Here is a 25,927-nt window from a genome sequence, read left to right on the forward strand (position 1 = left end):
ATAAAAAACATGATTGGGATTCGTCCCCGGCAGCTTCCTGGGTTAAACCCCGTACAAACATAAACACTCTATTGTCCTGTCTGGATTATTGAAGGCGCACGCATGAACACCGTGATCTATTGTTGCAGGTTCTGGGTTTGAACCCAAGGAAAAAAACTCACATTTATTCAGCGATAGATGTTTTACTTTATGTTGTCTTGCAACTGAAAACAAACTTAGGGGCCAAAATTCTGTTTTACGCAAACACGCACCAATAACGTGTGTAATACAAATAAAAGGTAACACAGTTACTAAAGATAAATATTAATCCATAAAATTGTGAAACAATTGTCGTTACGCCCCGCAAGTTTTATTGTTTTTGTGTTTTAGTTTTACCATACCTCATGCGGATAACGTCATACAAGGAATACCTCTTCCAGCTTGGCAAATTGCAAAATAACGAAATAACTCTGTTAAAAAACGAGAAAAAAAAGGAAAATCAGCATGTTTGTAGCAGGAAAGAAAAATCAGCATGTTTGTAGCAGGAAAGAAAAATCAGCATGTTTGTAGCAGGAAAGAACAACTACATTTGTCTGTTTGTACGCATTGACGTAACAGTGGTTTAAGAGGTCATTCGCTTTTCACTCGTTTCAGCTCATAAAAACTTGTTTATCGTTTCTTTATTTCTCAGGAATTGTTTGCGAAAATACGTTAAAAGCGAAGAAAATCTTGCGGCTGTTTTAAACATTTTTTAGTCCACATTAGGGCTGTTATCAAATAAAGGTTTTTAATTTTTCAAATAATCAAATAATTTTTTTCCCTTCAAATCAAATAATTCAAATAATTTAGAATACCGGATGCATAAGGCCCAGAGTTATTATTAAAAAAAGGTGGTTGAAAAAAATCAAGGCTACATTTTTTTCTGTTTAAAATAATAATTAGTACAGATAGAGACCTGTTTCAATTAATCTCTGTAATTTTGCAAAAGCACATGAACATATTCAGTGTGTATTTTTACACCATTGCAACAGCTTTTTCTTGGATAATGGCTGAATTGAATTGTGATCTATACCATTTTAATCACTTGCATGAAAAACTTGAATTATTCCTGGGTGTAACTAATACCGGAATGAACAGTAAATTGTCATGCTTTTTTGTCTAATATTTTTGGGGGAAAGGGTAATGAAAATTAATGTAAAGCTGAAAACATATGTTTAAGTGCTTCTGTGTTACCGCAATTCCATAACAATGTCATCAATGTGTTCAAATAAATTGATAATTTCAAACAATCAAATAATTATTTGTTTGATAACAGCCCTAGTCCACATGTTATCAACGAAATCTAATATCAGCGGGGATTTAATGTTATTCATTAACTAATACATTGAAAACAACGTGATTTTGAAATTACTTTCGCTGCATCGACAGTGCCCGCTGCTTTCACTGTGATGTCACAAGCAGTGTTGTGACACCTAATGCGCAGTAACAGCAAGGGCTTTGTCACCTAACAGTGTGAAAGTTGTAATTTGTATCGAGCGATGACAAGGGCAGCGTTGAAAGTCACACGAGCGTGGAAGAAGTCTATATAAACCTGAGTGAGGGTTGTGGTAGCATTAGTCTAGTCGACTACAAGCAACTGTAAGGTAAGGTTTGTTTACTAAGTGTTCTTAAAATGTAGAGAACACAGAATGTTTAAAAAGTTGATAAGATGGAAAACGCGCCGTGTAAAACAAGAAGCTTCAAATTCACAATTTTAATCAGCAAAATAGTAAAAGCTTTCATATAAACGTTTGCTGTTATCAAGTTTATTGCGCAAGTTTGTTTATTTGGGATATGACATTGAACCTGTCAAGCAACAGAGAGTAGAATGCTGTAGCAACACACCACAGTGTTTATCCTCTAAAGCAAACTTGACAGCATTTCACTATTACTAAGAATGGAAAGCATTTTCCAAGTTACGAAATCCGTCAATGAATTAAATGGAATATAGATATTTCGCCTAATGGCATCATCAGTTCCTATAAAAACCACAAGATAATACATCAATAAAAGGAAAAGAAAAGTAAAAACACAACAAAACAAAGTGAGACGAAAACACTAAACTGAAAACAGAACACTACATTTCACTATTAAAAAGGTTTTAATCGATCTACAAAATCTGTTTTCAAAAAAGTTTATTTCTTGCAGCTTAATTCAAAACCAAACATGGCAACATTCGATTACGAATCAGTTCGAGATGCTGCTCCTTATCTTCGGATGACCCACGAGAAGATTCTGGAAAACCAAACCAAGAAACCCGATGGTAAGGAGAAAGTTTAAAGGAAAGCGTCGTCGTTTCAACAAAGTTTAAACAAATTATTCAACGCAGGCAAGAAATACGTTTGGTTTCCCGACAAAGAGAATGCGTACGTTGTTGGTGAAATGATCAAGAACGAAGGTGGAAAATGTACGATCAAATCAATAGATGCTGGAAAAGTAAGAACAATTTGACTGGTATAATGTAAATAGAAAACAAATCTATAAAGAAGATGTTGCTTTGCAGGAAATGACAGTGAAGGAAGATGACGTGCAAGAGATGAACCCGCCGAGATATGAAAAGTGTGAAGATATGGCAAACATGACTTTCCTCAACGAAGCGAGCGTTTTGAACAACTTGAGAACTCGTTACGAGTCTTTCATGATTTACGTAAGTTTCAATCCACGAAATGTAAAACAGTAAAACCGAAATGTTAATAAACGTAAAATTTGGTTCGCAGACCTACTCTGGTCTCTTCTGTGTCACCGTGAATCCCTACAAGATGTTGCCTGTGTACGCTCCATACGTCATCTCTGCATACAAGGGCAAGCGACGAACTGAAATGCCTCCCCATCTTTATTCGATCGCCGACAACGCTTACGCCAACATGTTGATGAGTAAGTACCACAACAGAAGTTGAACCAAGTCACCTTTCAAATCTAAACTTTCTGTTTTCTTTTTAGACCGGGAAAATCAGTCCATGTTGATCACGTAAGTTCAAACCATGTCATGTTGTCGGTTGCTTTAATTGTTTTAATCCAACATTTGTAAATTTTATCACTCGTATGTTCAGTGGCGAATCTGGAGCTGGAAAAACCGTTAACACGAAGAAAGTCATCCAATACTTTGCTTTGGTTGCTGCCTTCGGTGGAAAACAAGACGAATCCAAGGTGTGTTTCACAAAATCACAAAACATTCATACGGTCGCCATTGCAAAGATATGTTTTGTACACAGGGAACTCTCGAAGATCAAATTGTCCAGTGTAACCCGGCTATGGAAGCTTTCGGTAACGCAAAGACAGTCCGTAACGACAACTCTTCACGTTTCGTAAGTCGCATCGAGATATTAACGGATTGTTCCCGTGTTTGATACAAACGTTATTTGAACAGGGCAAGTTTATCCGAATTCACTTTGGGAGCACCGGAATGTTGGCATCAGGAGACATTGAACATTGTGAGTTACCACTAAGTAGTCGAACAACAACACATAATTACACCGACTTTGTTGTTTAGATTTGCTGGAGAAATCTCGTGTCATCTACCAACTGGGAGGTGAACGTAATTACCACATCTTCTACCAAATCATCTCAGGAGGAAAACCGGAACTAATCGGTAAATTTCATGGAAACATTCACTTGTCGCTATCTACTCAAAAACTTACAATTACCTTTGGTTGCAGATCAACTTTTAGTTTCCAAAGATCCTTACGAGTACAAAACCATCAGTCAAGGTGTTGTGACCGTCGACAATCTGAATGACAGCGAGGAGCTGTTGTTGACCGACGTAAGAAACATTTTGTGATTGCGACAGAATACCGTATTTTACTGATGTCTGATTTCAGGAAGCTTTCCGCATCCTCGGATTCAGTCAGGAGGAAATCAGCGGCATATACCGACTGATGGCCGGCATCCTTCACCAACAAAACATGAAGTTTAAGAACAAGCAACGAGAGGAGCAAGCTGAACCTGACGGCACTGAAGGTTTGTAAACGACACAACATCAACGGATCCACATTGAAACTCGGATTGTAAACTCTTGTGCTTTGCAGAGGCCGACAAAGTGGCTTACCTCTATGGTCTCAACTCTGCCGATTTCATCAAGTACTTGTGTCATCCACGTGTCAAGGTTGGAAATGAGTTCGTCACCAAAGGACAATCTTGCAGTCAGGTAACCTTGTGTTTACAGACTTCTGGTTTGTTACGGTTTGTTTCGTGAAAGTCTGACGTTTGAATACACAACATAGGTTTCATATGGTATGGGAGCTCTCAGCAAAGCCCTGTTCGGTCGCCATTTCGACTGGTTGGTGAAACTTATCAATCAAACTCTGAGCACCAAGCTGCCAAGAAGCTTCTTTATCGGTGTGCTTGATATCGCTGGGTTCGAAATCTTCGATGTAAGTAAACTTGCTGTTGTCAACATTCTTGCAAGCAACTTTTTACTGACCACATTTGTGTTGGCAGTGCAACAGCTTCGAACAACTCTGCATCAACTTCACCAACGAGAAACTTCAGCAGTTCTTCAACCACCACATGTTCGTCCTTGAGCAGGAAGAATACAAGAAGGAAGGAATCCAATGGACTTTCATCGATTTCGGAATGGACTTGGCAGCTTGCATTGAACTTATTGAGAAGGTATAGCAACCACATTTCAACCAATCTTGCAAGTGGAATCAAAATAATTCATGTGTGTTTAACGCAGCCCCTTGGTATCATGTCGATTCTCGAGGAAGAATGCATGTTCCCAAAAGCTTCTGATAACAGCTTCAAGGAAAAACTTTACCAAAACCATCTTGGAAAGAGCAAAGCTTTCGGAAAACCAACAAAGAAATCTAAATACGAAGCCCACTTCGAACTCTACCATTACGCTGGAACTGTAAGCAACGCTTATGGCCCCGTGTTATTTAGGTTCTAATTTTTTTTTGTAACAGGTAGGTTACAACATCTGTGGATGGTTGGAGAAGAACAAAGATCCAGTGAACAACAGCGTCGTTGAACTTTACAAGAAAGCATCGCTGAAACTAATGCAAACCATCTGGGATGGATGGGTGAGCCCAGACGAAGGTAATGATTGAATGTAAATGTCGAGTTATGATAAAGTCTAACATACTTGCGTTGTAGCTGCGAGCGGTGGCGGAAAAGGAGGAAAGCGTAAGAAGGGAGGATCCTTCAACACTGTCTCATCTCTTCACAGACAATCTCTCAATAACCTCATGACCAACTTGAGGTAAGAATAAAGTTGTTAAATCGCGGTAGCAGCAATGTTTCAACCAATTTGTTATTCCAGATCGACGTCTCCTCACTTTGTCCGCTGTCTGATTCCCAACGAACAGAAACAACCAGGAATGATGGAATCTCATCTCGTTCTTCATCAGCTTCGTTGTAATGGTGTATTGGAAGGTATCCGTATCTGCAGGAAAGGATTCCCCAACAGAATTCCGTATGGTGACTTCAAACAACGGTTCGTTTCTTTCCTGTTTGTCTCCACGACCCAACATACACTTTATAACGATGATGTCTGTTTAGTTACCGCATCTTGAACCCTAATGCCGCACCTGAAGGTCAGTTCATGGACAGCAAGAAATCATCTGAGAAACTTCTTGGAAGCATCGACATCGACCATGAAAGCTACAAACTCGGTCACACCAAGGTAAAAACAAATCGCCCACGTCGCTTCCACTTGTGCAGTACAACAAAACACATTTGAATATGTTTTAGGTGTTCTTCCGTGCTGGTATGATCGGTAAACTCGAGGAAATGCGCGACAACAAACTTTCATCAATATTTAAGTTAATCCAAGCTCGTATGAGAGGATTGATCATGAGACGCGAATACCAGAAAATGATTGAGCGAAGGTAAAATTCCAACTGGCTACTTTACTGAGTTAAAGTTGCATTGAATAACACGTACACTTTCATGTTTAGACAAGCCTGCCGCGTCATTCAGTCGAACTTGAGAGCTTACTTCGGAATGGCAACATGGGAGTGGATGAAGCTTATGTTCAAGATCAAGCCACTCTTGAAGACTGCTGAAGCCGCAAAGGAATTGGAAGTTCTTGAGAAGGATTACGAGGAATGCAAAGTTAACTTGGAGAAGGAAGTGAAAAGACGAAAGGAGTTGGAGGAGATGCAAGTTTCGTTTATTCAAGAGAAAAACGATCTTCTCATGCAACTTCAAGCTGTAAGTTTGACTAATTCATGATAGAACTTGATAAAACATGAAATAAACTTGATGTTAATCTGCAGCAACAAGATCAAATTGATGATGGCGAGGACAGATGTGATCAACTGATTAAGACCAAGGTTGAGTTGGATGGAAAGATCAAGGAACTCACTGAGCGCTTGGAGGATGAAGAAGAACTCAACAATGAGCTTGTGTCGAAGAAACGCAAGTTGGAAGATGAATGCTCCGAGTTGAAAAAAGACATCGATGATCTTGAGATAACATTGGCTAAAGTTGAGAAAGAGAAACACGCAACTGAAAACAAGGTAAACATTTGTAACTTTGATGTTAATAACGTATTGTTGGTTACACAAATTTGGTCGTTTCTTTAGCTGAAAAATCTCCAAGAGGAATTGGCAACACAAGATGAACAAATCGCCAAACTGCAAAAAGAAAAGAAGGCTTTGCAAGAAGCTCATCAACAAACTCTTGATGATCTTCAATCGGAAGAAGACAAAGTTAACAGTTTGACAAAACAAAAATCCAAACTCGAACAACAAGTCGATGATGTAAGTATGAAAATGCAAGTTCTTGTGTTTGTGCAACGAACTCAAAATTTTCTTTCGTAGTTGGAGGCTTCGCTTGAACAAGAGAAGAAACTTCGAATGGAACTTGAAAGAACCAAGAGAAAGTTAGAAGGAGATCTTCGTCTCACTCAAGAAACGGTAATGGATCTTGAGAACGACAAGCAACGACTTGAAGAGAAATTGAAGAAGCAGGAATTCGAATACAGCCAGCTCGCTACGAAGTTGGAAGATGAACAAGCGTTGGTTGCTCAACTTCAGAAGAAGATCAAGGAGCTTCAGGCAAGAATAGAAGAGCTTGAGGAGGAACTGGAAGCGGAGCGAGCTGCGCGAGCTAAAGTTGAAAAGCAAAGAGCTGATCTGTCACGTGAGTTGGAAGAGCTTAGTGAGCGACTTGAAGAGGCTGGCGGTGCAACTGCTGCACAGGTGAGATGGATGCGCCAAGTGTTCGAGCAGCAAGCATTTCAACTTTTCATTGTTTCAGATCGAACTAAACAAGCGTCGCGAAGCTGAATTCGCTAAACTCCGTCGCGAGTTGGAAGAATCCAATTTATCTCACGAAGCTACTGTTTCAACTTTGCGTAAGAAGCATGCTGACACTTCAGCCGAAATGAGCGAACAGGTAAAAATGTTTTATACGAAGTCTAAATGTTCACTTCTAACAATTCGTTCTTTGCAAAGATCGACAACTTGCAACGGGTTAAACAAAAATTGGAAAAGGAGAAGAGTGAAATGAAGATGGAGATCGATGATCTCGCATCTAATGTTGAGAGCGTCACTAAATCTAAGCTCAACTACGAGAAGATGTCTCGAAACTTGGAGGAACAACTGAATGAGGCAAAGATGAAGAATGATAACTTTACCAAGGAGGTCAACGAACTAAACGCCGCAAAGGCAAGACTTTCATCCGAGAACGGTAAGTTTTAAACATAGATGTTTTGGTGTGAACATTTTAACTACTCTCATCTTTTCTCAGGTGAATTTGGTCGACAACTGGAGGAGCGTGAACACTTGATGGCGCAACTGACACGCAGCAAGAACAGCTCAACCCAACAAATTGATGAACTGAAGCGAGTGGTTGAAGAGGAAACCAAGGCCAAGGCAGCACTCGCCCATGCTGTGCAGGTATATTTGCTTGGCCTTTTTATCCATTTTTGAAAACAAACCAAACCAGCATCGTTGTAAAATACAAATTTGTTGTTGTTAGGCCGCTCGTCATGACAACGACTTGTTGAGGGAACAATACGAAGAAGAACAAGAAGCAAAGGCCGAACTTCAACGAGCTCTGTCGAAGGCAAACGCTGAAGTTGCTCAGTGGAGAAACAAATACGAGACAGATGCCATCCAGAGGACTGAGGAATTGGAAGACGCAAAGTAGGAATCTGTTTCCACTAAATGCGTTTGAAAAATTCACCACAAATTAAAATTATAATGATGCGCAGGAAAAAGTTGGCGGTTCGACTCCAGGATGCTGAGGAACAAGTAGAAGCGATGCAGGCCAAAGCATCAAGTCTTGAAAAAACAAAGAACCGACTTCAAGGAGAAATTGAAGATCTTACAATCGACTTGGAGAGATCCAACTCGGCCGCTGCTTCTCTTGACAAAAAACAGCGAAACTTCGATAAGGTTTGAAATTATAACTTTCTGTGCCAAACTGCAGCTCATCACATAAAAATCTTTGCCAGGTTCTTGCTGAGCATAAACAGAAGCAGGAAGAAGTCCAAGTTGAGTTGGAACAATCCCAGAAAGAATCTCGCAGTCTTTCAACTGAACTCTTCAAGATGAAGAACGCTTACGAAGAATCTCTTGACGCACTTGAAACAGTGAAGCGAGAAAACAAAAACTTACAAGGTTCGTTTTAGGTTTAATACCAACCTTTGACAATTGTACTAATCAATTTCTTGCATTGCAGAGGAGATTGCTGATCTCACTGATCAATTGGGAGAGGGAGGAAAGAGCATTCATGAACTGGAAAAGGCCAAGAGAACTTTGGAGCATGAAAGAAACGAAATGCAAGCTGCTCTCGAGGAGGCTGAAGGAGCGATTGAAGGAGAAGAGTCGAAGGTTCTCAGATTGCAAGTCGAGCTTGCTCAAGTGAAGCAAGAGTTTGAGAGACGAGTTTCAGAGAAGGAAGAAGAAATCGACAACCAGAGGTAAATCTCATCATTGAATATGTTATTGGTCATTTGGTAAAATTCTGTTCTGATCGTTAGACGCAACCAACAACGTGCAATCGAATCCATGCAAACCACGTTGGACTCGGAAAGCAAATCTCGCCAGGAAGCTGTTCGTATTAAGAAGAAAATGGAGGGTGACCTCAATGACCTTGAGATTCAGCTTGGTCATGCAACTAGACAAGCATCTGAAGCCCAGAAACAAGCAAAATCCGTACAAGCCCATATCAAGGTAAGTAATGAGAAAAACATCTACTACATGTCAAAAGCACAGAAAGTAATCAAGTTTGTTCTCAGGATCTTGAAATGCACGTTGACGAAGCTCAAAGACACTCGGAAGATTTGCAGGAACAGACAGCGGTGATCGAGCGTCGTGGTAATCTTCTCACAGCTGAGATTGAAGAGCTTCGATCCGCTCTTGATCAAGCTGAACGCGGTAGAAAACTGGCTGAAACCGAATTGCTTGAAAGCAGGTTTGTACGAATCAAACAGTGGATATCCGAGTGTGCTGGTTTTGCTGACTGGTCGAACTTGTTTTGTTCAGCGAACGATCAAATCTTCTTCACACACAAAACACGGCTCTCATCAACCAGAAGCGAAAACTCGAAGGCGAACTGCAAACCATGCAATCTGAAGTTGAGGAATCTGTTCAAGAACAGCGCAACGCTGAAGATAAGGCCAAGAAGGCGATCGTTGATGTAAGTTGGATTCTCATCGATTAAATCCGTTTATTTCGTTTGTTTAAATATTCCTCGATCATGTTTCAGGCTGCAACAATGGCAGAGGAATTGAAGAAAGAGCAAGACTTGTCTTCTCACTTGGAGAGAATGAAGAAGAACATGGAACAAACTGTGAAGGACCTGCAACAACGATTGGATGAAGCTGAGAACATCGCTCTGAAGGGAGGAAAGAAACAAGTGCAGAAACTTGAGACAAGAGTAAGTGCTTGTGCTTGTTGATTCACAGCAAGCGTTGTCGGACGCTCATTGTTATTTTACTTCCAGATTCGCGAACTTGAGAACGAGCTTGACTCTGAACAACGACGCAACGGTGATTCGGTGAAATCGCAACGTAAACTTGAACGCAAGTTGAAGGAGATTACTTACCAAGGTGAAGAAGATAAGAAGAATCTCACCAGAATCCAGGATCTTGTTGACAAACTACAAATCAAGGTCAAGACATACAAGAGACAAGCTGAGGAGGCTGTAAGTAAAAGTAGTTTAACCGACACACGCCCTTTCATTCTAACACAATGCGTTTGATTGACAGGAGGAGCAAGCAAACACAAATTTGAGCAAGTACAGAAAACTTCAACATGAACTTGACGATGCTGAGGAGAGAGCTGAGATGGCAGAGTCTGCTCTCAACAAGATGAGATCTAAAGCAAGAGATGTGAAGGTGCAAATTGAACACAAAAGTTTTCTTTAGGTTAAACTGAATGCTTTCAATAAATATATCAACTTTTTTCCCAGAACTAGTTTCGAGCGGAAATCGGAAACCTACTCTGACGAATGCCTCAACTTTGTTTACTGTTTACGTTTTACTATCTTTCTTACTTGCATGAATAAAATATTACAATCAACACAATCTGTTGTGCGAATTAATATTCCAGGCAAAATACAGCATATTGGCTAGGAGCAAACAGACAACTATCAGATACAGAGCAGAGTACATATGACTCGTAAAAAGTTAGTGTTAAGGCAACTAAGGTTATGTGCGAAAGAGGTACAAAACCCAAATACATGGAATTGCAAAAGGAGCACCAAATATGGTTGCTCATTTGATTGTGAACAGAGCAAACTTTTGTGTACATTACAAAAAAGGTACATGAATAAATTTTAAATACATGTGCGGAGCTGTTGTTTGGCAACATTGTAACATCAATTATCACTTTCAATGGAACGACTCCCTGAAGATGTTATCCTCTGTCGTATTGATTCATGTGATAGTTTTCTAACGAAAAGATGAAACACATTATGTCCACAAACAGAAATAGGCCCACCCTAACATCACTATAACTTGACTTCGAAAATAATACCTTCGTAGTTGAAACTAAATAGTTGATATTCTAATTGTATATTAAAGTTTAATGTACATTACATAGCAATCATTAAAACAACATGACAATAAAATGTTTTAAATGGGAGCAGCTAATTGTTTTCGGTTCACACGTTTTCAACCAACTAAAAGCCACAACCAAGCAAAAAGTACTGAGAGTCATGATATCTCAACTATATAATACATAGATGTTCAGGTGCAGAGTTCAAAGTCAAAGTTTGGCTACTTTGAAAAACACTTTACCTGTTTTTGTACAACTTCACTTCATCATCACGAACAAGTGGAAGTAGAAGAAGATTTGTTTCCGGATCTTCCACACATCTTTTAATAAGTTCCAAATATGTCAAGTTCTCATTTGTATTGGGGTCCAAAAATCCCTTGGTGTCATCACTTGGGTCATCTAAAGTCTGGTGAAGCCGTTCATCAAATAAACCTTTGAATATCAACAAACACAGAAATCTAGAACAATTCACCGAGACAAACCAGGAAAATACAAAAAAGACGTAACTAAGAATTGTAAATTTTGAAATATGCACAACATTAGCACTTAAAAATGTTTATGTGAACATGAGTAATTACTTGTGACACTTACCTCGCTCAAATGCAACCTCTACTGGCAATCGATGATTAGCAACCGGATCAATGATGCCTCCGGTGGCGATTTGTGCTTCCAGCAATCGAATTCCATGGTTCTCAACAATCAGCCCCTACACCAATATAAGCACAACAATAATTAAACGTATATAATTCCCAATAAGTAACATTTTGTCCTGCATCGATAAAAAAGTTAAATAGAAAAGACTCACTCTTTTCATTGCTTGAAACAAAGACAACTTTTCATCAGACCCACGTGGAGTGTAACCGGTAACAGCTCGCTGAGCACGCACCAAAACTGCTGCAAATGCTCGATCGAGTAAGTTGTGTTCAAGTGCCTCCTCTACTGACATCTTATCGTCAGTTATCGGATCAATAATACTCCCGACAGCTGCTTGAGCTTCAAGCAAGCTCAATGCGGTACCTGAAAACATCCAAGGCAAAATTAGGCAAAACAACAGTAAATAAGTTTAGTGGTTGACTGTGAAAAATACAACCATGATCAGATTTGTAAGCTATAGTTCTCAGAAATGTACAGTACATACAAAATGTAACAGTTAGCTCAGAAATAAAGAGACATATACAGACATGTACAGTGCATACAAAATGGTACAGTAAACATAGAAATGTACAGTTCTCTTAGAAATAAACAGTGTGTCGCAAACAGAATTGTACTGTACACAGACATGTAATATATATACAAAAATGTACAGTATTTTCAAAAAGTAAAGTAAGCACAGAAATTCATACCTCTAGAAATAATTCGCTGTTTGTGTGCGTCAAATAAAGACATCTTTTGCCCAGTTTGGTCATTAAATATTCCTGCAATTGGATATTGGCCAATCAGGAAAGGTCTCAGCTCTCTTTCCACCTCTTCCTCAGTAATCTAAACAAATTTAACATTTGCCATTACAACAAATAAAACTAAAAAAATGACGCAATAGGTAAACTTTGGAACACTATATAACGATCTGTTCATAAGTTTATAGTATAAGGCCCAAATAGTACCGGCCCAAATAAACAGCATTTACCAAAACGTTTAAACTTTAATATACAAGTAATCTCCAATGTTTAAACACACCCAATGTTAAAGCTTCCAGTGTTTAAAACACAAACTTACCACTTGTTCTTCGAGTTCAACAACTCTTGATTCTTCTATGACTTTTGCACGAATCAAGTCCTGCAGTTTCACAGTCTTCCTCCATCCCGATTTAAACACAATATCATCACGAGATTTCCTTCTCTCTAGGGTTCGAGGGGGAGCACTTTTCTGCACATTTGCGTTCACTAGAGGGGGTACTAGATCCTCCACACCCTCTTCTTTGATAGCATCAGCTTTTCAAAAACATACATATTTTTTTTACTTTTCAGGCATTAGATAGACTTAAAAAATAAAGCTCTAATTATCAAAATGTTTTGAAAAAAATGCAAGATTTGTGATTTACTGCTGTTTAAAAGCTTTAAATCTGTTGGTCTAAAATAAATTTAAAACACTTGAAATTAGTGCTAAAAGCTTTTTATTGTTACCAGACATCAATGTATTCATATAAAGGTCCATTCAGTAATCAAAGCTGAAAACCACTGGTATAAAGATATTAATTGAACAAAAATAGTCACAGAACAAACCATTCGATGTTTTGGAATCAGTTTCGGTCCCAATTTTTCCATCATTCTCTGTCAGTTTTCCCTCTGCTTCAATAAGCACATCATATTCCTGTCAATAAAAGCAAAATTGATAGGAACTGAGCACCACTAAATGATTATTTCATTACGGGGAGAAACAATATAGAAATATGCAAAGAATTACAGAGTTGTAATTACAAGTACTTAAAACAAAAAGATACATTGTGATCACTTGAATGGTTTGTGGCTTTAGCATTAAATTCAAAATAATGCACTATGATCACTTGTACAGTGTGAAGTACTCCAAACACCCCAACTTAAAAACAGGAAATTTACACACCTTTTTAATCAACACAACCACATCTTCCGTTTGGGTGCTTGTATCTTTATGTTGCTTGGATTCTGGAAAAATATTTCGTTAAACCTTGATTGAATTACAATCCACCCACAGCAACATGTCTAACCTTGAGTGGCTTCAGTTTCATGTGCAACATTGTCATATCCGATAATCTTCCTTTCAACATCCTTTGTTGTACCTAAAAATATATATTTCATTTATAAAAAATAAGCAAATACATTAAACCAAAACACAAAAATACAAATGCGTATATACGTTAAATATCTTTGTTAAATATATAAAAGTTTTTAGCCACAAAACTAAAGCAAAAACAGAGCTTGGATTTGCACTAACTAATAAAAACACAAATTCGATTATCCCTACTTTGTTTTGAGCCGAATTATTACTCAAGACTGGGTAAAATTACCAATACTTTTAAGTAAGCACTAAAAACTTCAATTTTTATTTGCATTTAGTACTTTGCAGGCTGCAGGCAACCGTGTTTGCAGCAAACAAAGTCAACAATCAAGAAACCTTTATCTGTTACATTTGCTCAATGAAGTGTGACCAAATGCGATCTAGCGTTACGCGCGCAAAAATCACTAGAGCGAAACAAGTAAGTACAACAAGAGCTTTGGAAACTCTTCAATAAAAGGAAACAATTTTGACAGACAAAATCTTGAAAGAATTTCTTACGATGTTTCCACAAAAATCGAAGCAGCAATAGAACAGCAAGCAAATCCACCAAAGCGATAAAGGCGATTAAATCGAGGAAGAACTCCAAATATCCGGGGCCATAATTAAAATTCAACAAATATGTCATGTTGCTTATGAAAACTGCAATTGAGATATCAAGAAGCATGTCACTTGCACTAAAAATCCAGGTGTCACTAAACAACTGCCTTGCCACATGTAGTACGCTATCAAAACTTGGAACTAACGACATTAAACAATGCAAATTCATCTCTGGTGGCTGATACACTGGCAAACTACCACTAAGTTCGTCATACCAACAAGGCGCTGTTTCGAACATAAATGCGTCTTCATAATTCCCATGGGTGTTCGCGCAGTCGTGCTGCGGTCAATCAACGCTAATATTCCAGAATGCCTGACAACAACATCTAACAAATATATTGGCTTGAAACCCGGCCTATTCGACTTAATCCAATTCACACCACAACTTAAGTTTTGGGGCCTGTTCATTTTCGCCGCAAACCACAGGCAGCCAGTGTTCCCTCATGTGTTTACGTAATAGGCCGATTCGGCGAATCGTCACGCAAAAACGCAGATCGAACCTTGAGACCAAACCAAGCGGAAAATGGTCGGCCTGCGCCTGACAGGTTGGGGTTTACCGCAGTTCATACAATACTAGTGTAACGCGAAAACTCCATTCAAATTTCTACTCGCCGACTGAGCCATTTTTAGGAGTTCTTCGCCTATTCACAATGACAATGGGTCAACATTTGCTTGTTCACGGACAAAAGAATCTAGAATGACTTTGTTCACCAAATATCTCGCAATGTTTGGCGCAATTCACGCATGACAGGCACCAGTAATTTTAAGCCTATAAGTGTTTACCTCTTGTAAAGTAGAAAGAGCAAGGAATTATCCAAACTCAGAGCATTTGAGAACTAGTAATGAGGCCGTTAGTCAGATGTTTCATATTTACCAGCACAATAACAGTATGTTTCTGTATTATAAGCGATGGTCCAACGCTTTGTATTCACCTTTAACCCAGTGAATTTGTGCCGCGAAATGTAAGAGACCAATAAACGTCTCATGTTCTAAAGCTTGACGACAAAATATGAGTGTATATGACAACTCTAAATCTTTATTTTTACATTATTTGTTCCAAAAGCAGTTTGTAACAATACAGAAAAATTGAAAAAGTATTTCTTTAGCCTAATATTTTTGTGATTTTAAACCATGAAGTGTGTTTCGAACAATAGTTTAGTTTGTTCGTGGTCATATACTTTGTAACTGACCCGGCTATTTCGGGTCTAACGTTTACACTAGCTGAGAGAAATTTGCCCTACAGCAGTTAGGTTTATCACAGTGAAAACACGGTTTATTGCGGTACTCGGAATTCCTGTGTAAATATTGCCAACGGCGATCACAATAAAAATTCGACAAAACACGAACTAATGCAAAGCAGAAATACTAAACTTACCTTTATTTGTTCGCCAGTAACGGCGAGCAGCTAGAAAGATTGCAACCAACGTGAGGAACACTGCCATAGCCACCATTGCGCCGCCGACGATGTACGGTGTAACTGGTTGATTAGAAGTAAGTTGGCCGCGAACTTGTAAAACACAGCTCAACACCGCCACACAGCGGTAATAACCAAAAAACTTTTTGTTCGCGAAAAATAAATCCATTCTTATACGATTGTTCTACCAAAGCACTATTTTAAAGTTTGTGTCTAAATGCGTAAAAATTAGAGAAAACAACAACAGGACAACAAAGATTTACGTTTCGCGCCTTTTCGACAGATGTTGTGTTATTATTATTAAAGTGAGCGTATAGACGAGGCTGTATTTAACGAAGACGCAAATTTTACTGGGTTTTGCTTTAAAATTGCATTTATATCAATTCACTACAGTTTTTGTTTTTGTTTGCCTTAATAAGGTAACGGCGAAAACGTCAAAAATTTCTCACAAATTGCACAAACACGTTGTAATTCCAACAGCGCACTTCACTATGTTTATTTAACAATCAGTTTATCTAACAGGCCAACAAGCTGACAAACCTCACCCACTGACCACATAAAATCGAGTCATCCAACTAAACCCACCCTAAACCCGATTAGCTGCTTCCCTCCACTCATGCGTGTCCAAGAATGTCACCCATTGTTTGAAGGCGCAGTGATGTGACGTCACAAGTGTTTTTCTGCAAGACTTGTTAGCTTTGGTAACGCCCACTATTTCCGCCTGACCAAAAAAAATTAACTAAATGCAAAGCGTTACGATATGTTGAATAAAGTTTGTTGGAAAACAATTTACATGACTTTGCACCGTAGATGTGCAATGCGTAATGTTACGGATTAAAAACACAAATTTCACCATGAATTTTTTTTATTTCCATTCAAAAACATTTTAAATCCCATAAACCTCAGCCACAACAAATTAACAATTACATATTCCGGTTTCATCTGCAGCTTAGACTGAATTGCAATACGCAGGAATACTTGGGTCGTTCGGCCAAACACAAACTGCTCCGTTGTACAAAGTTCCGTTGGGACATGTCGTCACGGTGTCGATGCCACCAGCACATTGGTGGAAGATTGAGCAATCATTCGGATCCGCAAAGTTTCCGTCAGCCTCACAGGTGAACCCTGAAATCAAAGGTTACTAATGGTTTATTTTCAAGTGAAGGTTATGATAGGTCAGTTTGCAAACGTAGGTTAATATCGATCAGCTGACAAGCGAGGGTTACTATCGGTTAGAATAAGATCAACGGTTCTCAGCCTCTCATGGATTATGTAACAAAAGACGACTTTTTCTATCGCTCAGGGCCGAACTCTTGGGTCAGTTGAGTAACAATCCGATTCCGAATGACATAAAGCTCCACGCGTCCAACGGAAGAGCTCCGGCGTACCGGTACGCGTAGTACAGGTTGAGAACCACTCGGTTACATTAAAAGGGCAAGTAGTTACCATCACAATCTAAGCGAGGGTTACAGGGTTAGCCGAGCTCATCACTCGAAATCTCAAAAAGTGCATTTCTCCCAATTTTGTTCGGTACCGAACTTACCACTTGGTGAGGTTGTATTCGGCTGGGCTGGGGTAGTTTGGGGAATCGTAGTTGCAGGTTGGGTAGGGGCTGTGGTGCTTGGGGCGTTGGTGGGGGCCGTGGTGCTTGGGGCGTTGGTGACGATGTGGCTGCAATCAACGTTGTAATCCCAATCACAACTACTGGTTACAGCGTTGAACATCAGACCGTTCTGTGATAACAAACAATCACTTTTGCAGAACAAAGCGTTGCGTTGAATTTTACAGATTGAATACTGACCGCGCAACACAGTGGCAGCGTATCCTGATTGTAGCACTGGTAATAACATTCGCAGCGTTCAGGATCCGGGTAGAGACCTGGCAGTTTCGCGACGCACGAGAAGAGACAATCAGGACCTGAAATTTGGAGCAGGTTAAGATTTGCACGAGTACGAAACAGCCAATAAATAAAGTTTAGTTACGAGTAATAGTACGAGTTGACATGGCGTGTTGTATTGTTTCGATTTAAACTTGGACTTGTCAAACGTTAAACCCAATAAGCAGGTGACCCCGGTTAAGGAGTTTACCACTAAGTGACCCCTGCAAATACGCAGTGACTCAAAAACTCTATTTACGACATGACGTCAGTAGGAAGGCCTGGACCCAGACATGATTTGAAATTACATTAATTTATGTCTCGGGTTTAAACCCAGTAAAAAAAGATGAACGAAACATCTTTATATGAGCCATGTCAACCATGCAATGACCAAATAGTTGCAACTTTATTCAAATTATGCGGCAGACCGGTGAAAGTTTCAGTGCCATTATTCCTGCTGTTAAAGAAGAAGTAATTGACAGCTCACAAGAAGAAACAAGAGACTTTCCTGTTGCTCCTACCACCAAATCATCTCGAAAACGAAAGCGAAACTAATAAAGGCAAAGATGACAAGCAAATATGAAACTCAACTTATAAACCTCTCACCTTCACACCGATCCCGAGTTGTGAGCGCTGTGGTCGCGGTGCTGTTCGTGGGGTCGGTGGGTGACTGGGTGGCCCCCGTCGTTTTGACGGTCGTCGCCACAGTTGGAGTGGTTTCGCCGGGTTGGGTGGGGTAATTGCAAATAATCTCCTGGGGCGGGTTGGTTGCGTCAGGATTAGGCCACCACGTGACCGCCGTGGTTGTCGGGGAAACGAAGCATGACGGACTCGCTTCACCGGTAAGCTCCTGGTAGATTGTCCTGAACACATTCACCGTCACAAAACTCTATTTCATTTTGTTTATTATGCACCATGCGTTTTTGTTATTTACACCATTAAGCTCTTTGATTAGACTATTTGATATACCAATCAAATTTGTGTTCATTTTATCTAATTATACAATAACAGTCAACGTATGTTGTTTTGTGCGTACTCCACTTTTAAACTGTATAAAGGACGTTCATCTCATTTCGAGTTTCTGCATTGTTTACCACTTGTAAGTACTCTGATTCATCGCCCTTATCCAAACGTTTGAGTTATTTTACTTATTTGCACAAAACCCGCCCATGTCGGCCTCGCTTACGTTTGTTGCGAAAAGCAGGGTCCAAGCACACCCTCCGATCAGCGGTGAGTAAACGGAGTTTGAGCCCGAAACCGAATCGTTTTTGCGAAGCGAAGAAGTTTTGATGTTTAGGCCCGAAAGTTTGATTGACAGGACTATGCTTGAAGCTTTAGAAAAGACCAAGAAAACAAATACAATAGACAATTGGTCTCGAACAAGGCGTTTTAGGGCTGTTTGACATTAGGTCAGGTCCAGCAACTGGCTGCTTAGCTAGTTAAACTTATTTACCCGAACCCGGCCCGACTTAGAACTCTGCTCCGATCAATGGTGAGTAAAGACGAAATAAACTAACCCCCGACGATATTTAGACTAAAACCGGCTTGTTTATAAGTTAAGGAAATAAACGACCTTGGGGTAGTATGTCGTAAACAGCAATAATAGTTTTGCAGTTCACATGTGGTTCAGTATATCACACTCAACATGAATCGATCATTGCTAGAACAGTCACAATTTACAACAACTTTTTTTTCACGGGGTTCGACCCCAGGACGCTCCCGAGGACGAATCCCGATCAGGTTTTTTATGTCTGTATATGGTTCAGGTACGCCAGGCCATTCGGCCAAGTTCCTGCCCAATTTACAACAACTTAAACTCTCACCTCAACAGAGGATATTTTTCTCCACAAATTGAGTTAAAATCATCGTCATCAACTGACCACACCATGGCTCCACCGAGTCCACGGTCTTTCATGTATTGGCACTGCGTAAAAATGTTCCGATGTCACTTAATATTATTTCACAACAGAAGCAAATAAACCGAAAAACATGGTAGCCAGCAGTGGGATTTGACCCCCGACCTAACCACTTAGCTTTGGCAAGTGCGATTACAAGCAGAATGTTAGAGCAGATAATGTTTTAACCAGGAAATCCTACTTTAATGGCAATAGATTCCGTATCGTCGTATGAGATCCACTGGTCGCCGACCACAAGGTACGGGGCTTGGGCCGCATCGCTCCACCTTTTAGTTTCATTTGATATCAGAGGACAAATCTGCACAAGTCAAACAACGAGATATGGCTGGGAGCTATGTCAAATATAATGCCAGCTTGTTTATCTCCAGCACTGCAAATATGCAAACATGAATAGAACCTCGTAATACGCGAGGAATCCCGCCTCCCTGGTGTAAGTCCCGGCGGCTCCAGGCCCAGTTCCATTGGCCAGCATTCCATTATTGCTGGGGTCAAGCAGGGTGTAAGTCCTGCAAACATGTTATTCATTTTACCACACACAAATTAAATAAGTTTTAAGATATTTAAGGCATTTGAACAGATTCTTGACACAACAGACCTCCCGTATGTCGGCATTCCCAAGATGAGTTTGCGTGCAGGACATCCGCTGTCAAGCCAATACGTCACGGCCCAATCCTGAAATCAAGTTGAAAATATTTACAATGCCACATTTAGAACTTTTAGAATTTCTAATTGTCATTCAAACTGGAGTATTTAGCTGTTATAGTGTCAAGGGGCGGCCAATTTGCCAGTCATTTAGATCGACGTCAATTTTCTTAATCGTACACATCATCGACCGTTCGGTATAAGGTTAAGTTGCCACTTAAACAAAGCAAGTTTTACCATTGTCACATATCTGTTTTCCTGAGTTGTATTTGTTTATTTTTTTTAAACTGCAAAATGTTTTATAAAATCAAATCAATTGCCAGCGTTTAATTAAAACAACACTCTGTGGTTGTTACGATTTGTGACTTGACGATAAAGTCATAATAAATTATTCAGTCATGAAACATCATCCGCAAGTGCCGCCACGGAGCAATGTCAAAAGAAAGCTCCACAAAACTCACAACGTTAAAGTTTTCCAAATCCCCTGAACTGTCACCGGCTCCGCTGTATAAAGGAGCGTTGTGTCCGGTATTCGACTCCCACGAACCCCCGTGAAAGTCGTACGACATCAAGTGGACGAGATCAAGAAGCCTGGCACATAGAGAGCGTAAAACGTGAGTGAAACTGCTGTGAGTTACAAAGTAAGGGATTTATCGGCAGGTTCCTCATTGTTTATGTCAAATTATTTTAGCGCACTGGGTTAGTGAGAAATTTAGATTAATCACAGTAAAACTAATTAGTAAAGTTTTTTTGCCCAACTCTTGCTGCAACTTTCTCGTGTTCACCAGTTGGACGAAACACTCACTCAATATACAACATGGTGGACTGGACGAGTGAAAAAAACTTCTTTATAGAAAACCAATTTTACAACAACAAAGAGTCTTCCAAACCAGGCGAAGAAAACTATAAAATTCTGATATTGCTTGCTTGCGAATTTCAGTAAAAACGTACCCGCATATTTCGCTGATTTCGTAAGCCATCTCAATAGTTCCCTCCCCAGCAGCAACGGCGTAAGTAAGAAGCAATCGCTCTTTCCCGGTTGGAATTGCTTCGTTGTCAAAAGCCTCACGGAGAATCTGGGATAACGTGGTAAGTAAGCAAGCTGTTTTGTCCGCTAAGTGGCGAAGTATTCAAGCAAACATTTGTAAAATAAAAGATCAGCTCATAAAGTGAGACTAATAAAAGTTCACATAAAAGGGAACTGTTCATTTTTTAATATTGGTATTAAGCTAGTCTACCCAAAGTACGGTTCTAAAAGTTTCAATTTGTTTTGAAATCCCCAAAAATATTACTAAAGTAAATTTCCAACAAGGTTTACAAAAGTAATGAATTTTTCCGATTTTTTTATGACAACAACGTTTGTAAAATCGTTAGAGCTTCTAACAAGCGTTCAAAAAACTAAATGTGAACAAAACTTGCGCCAGAATCTGCAACATGCTGATGCTTGTGACGTAAACCACTCAAAGCGTGACGTAAGTACAAATAAGTTGCTATTTTCACAACGCGTGAGAACCACACCAGCTGGCTTTGTAAATATAGTTTGCCAACACATGTGAGTTTCTCATGCTGGGAACGGTTACTAGGGCGAATGTTATACACCATCTATGATGTAACAGACACACCTCGAGAAGTCGCGTGTTTCTTTCCTTGTCCTCGGGAGGCGAGCCACGTGATCCAGGATATTCCCAGTCCATATCCAGTCCATCAAAACCCCAATTTCGGAGAAAAGTAATTGATGTTTGGGCAAAATTCTGAAAGTCGGTTTATGGTAATAATTAGTGGTGCACCGAACCCTGCCTCGGGCCGAAACCGAATATTCAGCCACAAGGTCGAATAAATTCTGCCGAATCAGGCCGAACCTAAATGCCCCTTTCTGATCGATGTTTTCAACTAATTCTTGTGTTGTTGATACAAGTGAACTGGTTTATGTCAATCCAAAATCACTTTCACAATGCTTTAATATTTTGCAGACAAATATAGGCTCGTATTTTTTTGGTGGAAACAATTAGTTAATTTATGATAATCATATTGGCAATATTGTCATTTGAGGCATTAATTTCATACAATCAAAAAGTTCGGTTTCGCCTGAATTTTTGAAAAGGTTCGGGCCAAAACCGAAACATTGGAAAACGGCATATTCAGCCGAAATGTTCAGGCAACCGAAGCTTCGGTACATCACTGGTAAAAATAGTGGGTTCCCTCACATGCCTTACGATATAAACGTTCATTAGTTCAAGGTTTTGGTTAAATTAGAAGTTAGAGTACATGCTTGGCGACATGTTTTGTAAATGTTCATTACCCTGTACAAAGGTCACTAAGTAAACGGGAATAATAACACGTGACTATCTAACCTGCATGACGCCCTCATTTTCGCAAACCGCCGTGAATCGGTCGGTTCCGAAGTTCCAGCCTCCGACCGCAGCAGTTATCTTCAAATCGGGATTGGTTTGTTTCCATGTCAACATCTCCGAGATGAGTTGGTCTCCGTTCCATTCGCGAAGTTTCAACTGTTAACGGAAATTTCAAGGTTGTAATTCGCAAAGCACAGTGAACCAGTTCTATTGAAAAACAACATGGTAGTTGAATTTGGGTCATGTATGAGTCAACCTGCACGAACGTTTTGAAGCTTATGTGTGTAATTATTCACTACAAACAAAAGGTGGAATATACCACCATTTAGGAGTATAAGACAGTGGTTCTTAACCGGGGTCCGACCTCGTTTGCTAAATATTTTAATTTTTAAACTGCTCTAAACAGTTTTTGTGGTACTAAAAAGAATATTAGCAGCCTAATAAACATATGCGTTACACTTTATGTATGCCTATTGTGTGCAAACCAGGGAGTCGAACCGGAACTGAACCCGAACCCGCGAACCGGTTTGAGCGGTTAATTTCATTAAACCCGAACCGAACCCGAACCGATAATTACGATTTTCTAAAAACCCGAACCGGAGTTGAACCCCATATTTTGTTTGGCGTTGGACCCGAACCGGAACTGAACCAGTTTTGGGCGCTATTAGATGCTATATATATAACACAAACCAAGTATTTTAAAACAAAAAAGCAGGTAAATGGCGACCGTTGGTGAAATAAGAATCTGCGATGCGGCCATCCTAGCTAAAAGGTTGTGCACTCCTGCGGTACGGTTTTATTATCTTTTTTTGACGTAACAAATAGCACTGTGCGCGTTTTTCGCGAGAAGAAAAACAACGAAATTTTGTTGGCTATAAAACCTATTATATACTTCATATTTTTCATGTTTGTGTACTGATGCTAAAAATATAATGCTTCATTTTGGTAAAAACTAAAAATTGCCGGAATGAAAGCAATCCTAAAACAAGTTGCTTGTATTATTAATTTTATGTCAGAATTTAACGAAATGACAAACAGTAACTGTTGCCACTACGTTCTAATTACGACCCACCAAACAAAATGGGTTAAAAACCTAGGATGTAACTTTGGGGTTCGACCAAAGGCTGAAGAATATCGTAGGGGTTCGGCCGTTATAGAAAAAGGTTAAGAGCCACTGGCATAAGATTGATTTGCAAAATCATTATCTTATAAGCGGCGATTCCCCCAGCCTTAAAAGGGGGCGACTTAAGCTAAAGACCACAAACAATTGCATACAGCAATATTTCCTTTCATGGCCTTTCAATGCCATTTTCATTTTCAACCTAAAATACACGGAGTGAAAAATAACTAAAAGGCCAAACAACGCCAATAGTATGAAATGCCTACAATTACTGCTAAGGCTTTTGTAAAGATTTGGTTTGTAACGTAACAATCCCCATTCGTACATAAGACATAACTCTGGGATCGACCAGGCTGAGTTGCAGGGGCATGTTTGTTTTGTTATGGCGTTGGATGCCAGCCACGCCCAAGAGTTTCAGTTTTTGCAGAAACCAGAATGTTTGGTTAAACGTGCTTTTTTTACTTGCAAGCTAACAGGTAAGTTTTTATAATTGAGACGTACTTTTAACGTTTTTACCGTTTATTTAATTAACTGTAAGCTGTATCATTATGGAGACATTTTACATGTGCGAATTGTGTAGACCAGTGTTGTTTTCTAATAAAACATCAATGTAGCAAGATAATAATCAAACTTGTGAAAAAATATGTGACAATTTCACAAATTAAAGTTAACGAATCCATGACAACTTGGGTAGATTTGATTATTAAACCAGCATTAAATTCAGAGTTAACAAGTAAGCTGGACAATAAAATTATTTCACCAAAAAGAAAATGGAACTATGCAGATGATAAATCTCGGACAAAGAAAAGAAAAAAATTGGCTAATGTAAAGTATAACAGATGGTGAAAGGGAGTGTCCAGAGTCCAGACCGGTATAGATCTAATAGCCAATGATATTATTGACAAATATTAGCTAGTGTTGCCCACGCAAATAATTGTGTTTCGTATTGTTATTCGTCACTTGAGAAACAACAAGAGGAAAAGGTGCAGAGCAAAATTAAGTTACAATGACAAATATGTCGACAAGGGCATTGTCATTAAGTTTGCACCAACAATGGTAACTTCTACTTAATCATCCTATAGGATTTAAAATAAATTAAATTAATCACTGTTTACAGTGTTTTCTGTAACTTTGCGTTTGGAAGTTATTAGTTAGTGTCCTGTTGTCACGAATTAAGTTGGTATTTGAGCTATATACACGCTGTAGGTTACCCCAGAACAATTTACGTTTTTGTTTTTTACCTGATTGTTGGTTCCAATCTCAACGAACGAGTATACGATGTGTGTGCAGAGAAAAGGATCAACATCCCATGGTTTGTATTTTCCCTCACCAGGTCTGTACTGCGACCAGTTCGTGTAGTAACAGACTCTCGCGTAATCGTAATCTTCTTGTTTTGGCAAACCTGCAAAACAAATCAAGCTTTATGTAGCTAACCTTAAAATGTAAAGTTTGCATAATGTAGTCGAGAAACATGTTTCTGGTAACCCAACATAAACATTACAAACATATTGCGTAAAAAGTTCCCATTGTTTGTGCAAAGTAATTAATACCTTCGTTTGCTGTAGCGGCGACGATCACAGTTGAAAGAAAGAAAATCCACATCGTGAAATAACGCGTCAACGTGGAACTAAGAGCTAATCAACAGAAACAAAACAAACTGATTTAGTTGATACAAAACGTGTAAAGTTTGCAAAATTGCACTAGGCCTAAATTAAATTCTGGACCTAGCGCGATAAAGACTGATCTTCGGTACATAAATATTCATACTGTTTTGCAGACTGGCTTTGAACACGACTATTTAAATAAACTAAACGCGTGAAGTATATTGCAAAGTTTTTTATACAACGTCAATGTTGACTAAACAAACAGCGCAGTTGACTTTGGAAGCTAATTTGAACTTTTTACGTCACTCTTTACCGAGAACCAACATTAGATAAATGTTTGAAAACACTTTATGACGGATCGTTTAAAGTTGTTTTGAGTCTCACATTCTTGTTTCTGTCCTCCCTTCTCATGTGGTCCGCGATAAACTTCATCCCCTCCAGAGCGATTTTCCTGTGAAAATACGATAGTTCAGGAGTATCGGAAAACGATCATTTAATTCCACAATTCCTTACCTCCCAGGGGAAATATTCTATATGATGGCATCATCGAACTATAAACCAGCACTACTTCGCTTAACAATGTTAATGTCATAATTGTCGTCCTGTAATGCTCGGTTGCTGTGGCAACGCCAGAAGTTCAACTAAAACGACTGGTGAAAGTTGTATAGTTGGCCAGCTCAAGCTAA

General features: G+C 39.3%; 3 protein-coding genes across 5 annotated transcripts; 1 reads left to right on the forward strand and 2 right to left on the reverse strand.

The window, feature by feature from the left end:
- Positions 1 to 1,554: 1,554 nt before the first annotated feature.
- On the forward strand, positions 1,555 to 10,498 carry LOC145227786 (myosin-7-like). Its single transcript, XM_080092696.1, has 39 exons — positions 1,555 to 1,622; positions 2,167 to 2,281; positions 2,348 to 2,454; positions 2,522 to 2,665; positions 2,736 to 2,892; positions 2,959 to 2,986; positions 3,069 to 3,165; positions 3,231 to 3,323; positions 3,386 to 3,449; positions 3,509 to 3,607; positions 3,675 to 3,778; positions 3,837 to 3,975; positions 4,044 to 4,162; positions 4,239 to 4,388; positions 4,456 to 4,626; positions 4,694 to 4,867; positions 4,923 to 5,055; positions 5,113 to 5,218; positions 5,279 to 5,452; positions 5,518 to 5,641; positions 5,710 to 5,846; positions 5,916 to 6,171; positions 6,237 to 6,479; positions 6,546 to 6,722; positions 6,783 to 7,163; positions 7,222 to 7,359; positions 7,419 to 7,653; positions 7,714 to 7,862; positions 7,945 to 8,111; positions 8,180 to 8,363; positions 8,423 to 8,588; positions 8,650 to 8,890; positions 8,951 to 9,143; positions 9,209 to 9,384; positions 9,456 to 9,609; positions 9,679 to 9,849; positions 9,916 to 10,116; positions 10,181 to 10,309; positions 10,384 to 10,498. Exons 2-39 carry the CDS (start codon positions 2,185 to 2,187, stop codon positions 10,387 to 10,389), a joined length of 5,784 nt encoding a protein of 1,927 aa, XP_079948822.1. The 5' UTR covers positions 1,555 to 1,622; positions 2,167 to 2,184; the 3' UTR covers positions 10,390 to 10,498.
- Positions 10,499 to 15,926, reverse strand: LOC145227789 (uncharacterized). 2 transcript variants are annotated; one of them, XM_080092698.1, is made up of 10 exons: positions 15,694 to 15,926; positions 13,651 to 13,722; positions 13,527 to 13,588; positions 13,190 to 13,277; positions 12,684 to 12,898; positions 12,314 to 12,449; positions 11,776 to 11,987; positions 11,562 to 11,676; positions 11,213 to 11,402; positions 10,499 to 10,864 (listed from the first exon to the last, which is right to left on the reverse strand). In XM_080092698.1, the coding sequence occupies exons 1-10, from the start codon at positions 15,899 to 15,901 to the stop codon at positions 10,792 to 10,794; spliced, it is 1,371 nt and encodes a 456-aa protein (XP_079948824.1). In that variant the 5' UTR covers positions 15,902 to 15,926; the 3' UTR covers positions 10,499 to 10,791. The 2 variants fall into 2 exon arrangements, with proteins under 2 accessions (XP_079948824.1, XP_079948823.1); XM_080092697.1 differs by lacking the exon at positions 15,694 to 15,926 and adding an exon at positions 14,220 to 14,361.
- A 660-nt stretch (positions 15,927 to 16,586) lies between these two features.
- LOC145227934 (chitinase-3-like protein 1) lies at positions 16,587 to 25,921 on the reverse strand. Of its 2 annotated transcripts, XM_080092896.1 has the most exons (16): positions 25,755 to 25,921; positions 25,626 to 25,692; positions 25,188 to 25,271; positions 24,879 to 25,039; positions 22,518 to 22,673; positions 21,789 to 21,917; positions 21,118 to 21,242; positions 20,628 to 20,757; positions 20,120 to 20,196; positions 19,922 to 20,030; positions 19,706 to 19,822; positions 19,432 to 19,532; positions 18,215 to 18,471; positions 17,534 to 17,649; positions 17,276 to 17,465; positions 16,587 to 16,857 (listed from the first exon to the last, which is right to left on the reverse strand). In XM_080092896.1, exons 3-16 carry the CDS (start codon positions 25,237 to 25,239, stop codon positions 16,682 to 16,684), a joined length of 1,896 nt encoding a protein of 631 aa, XP_079949022.1. In that variant the 5' UTR covers positions 25,240 to 25,271; positions 25,626 to 25,692; positions 25,755 to 25,921; the 3' UTR covers positions 16,587 to 16,681. The 2 variants fall into 2 exon arrangements, with proteins under 2 accessions (XP_079949022.1, XP_079949021.1); XM_080092895.1 differs by lacking the exon at positions 25,755 to 25,921 and having other exon boundaries at positions 25,626 to 25,748.
- Between the last annotated feature and the right edge of the window lie 6 nt (positions 25,922 to 25,927).

This window comes from Phallusia mammillata, chromosome 5 (assembly GCF_965637545.1).
Source record: "Phallusia mammillata chromosome 5, kaPhaMamm4.hap1.1, whole genome shotgun sequence".
NCBI classification, from domain to species: domain Eukaryota; kingdom Metazoa; phylum Chordata; class Ascidiacea; order Phlebobranchia; family Ascidiidae; genus Phallusia; species Phallusia mammillata.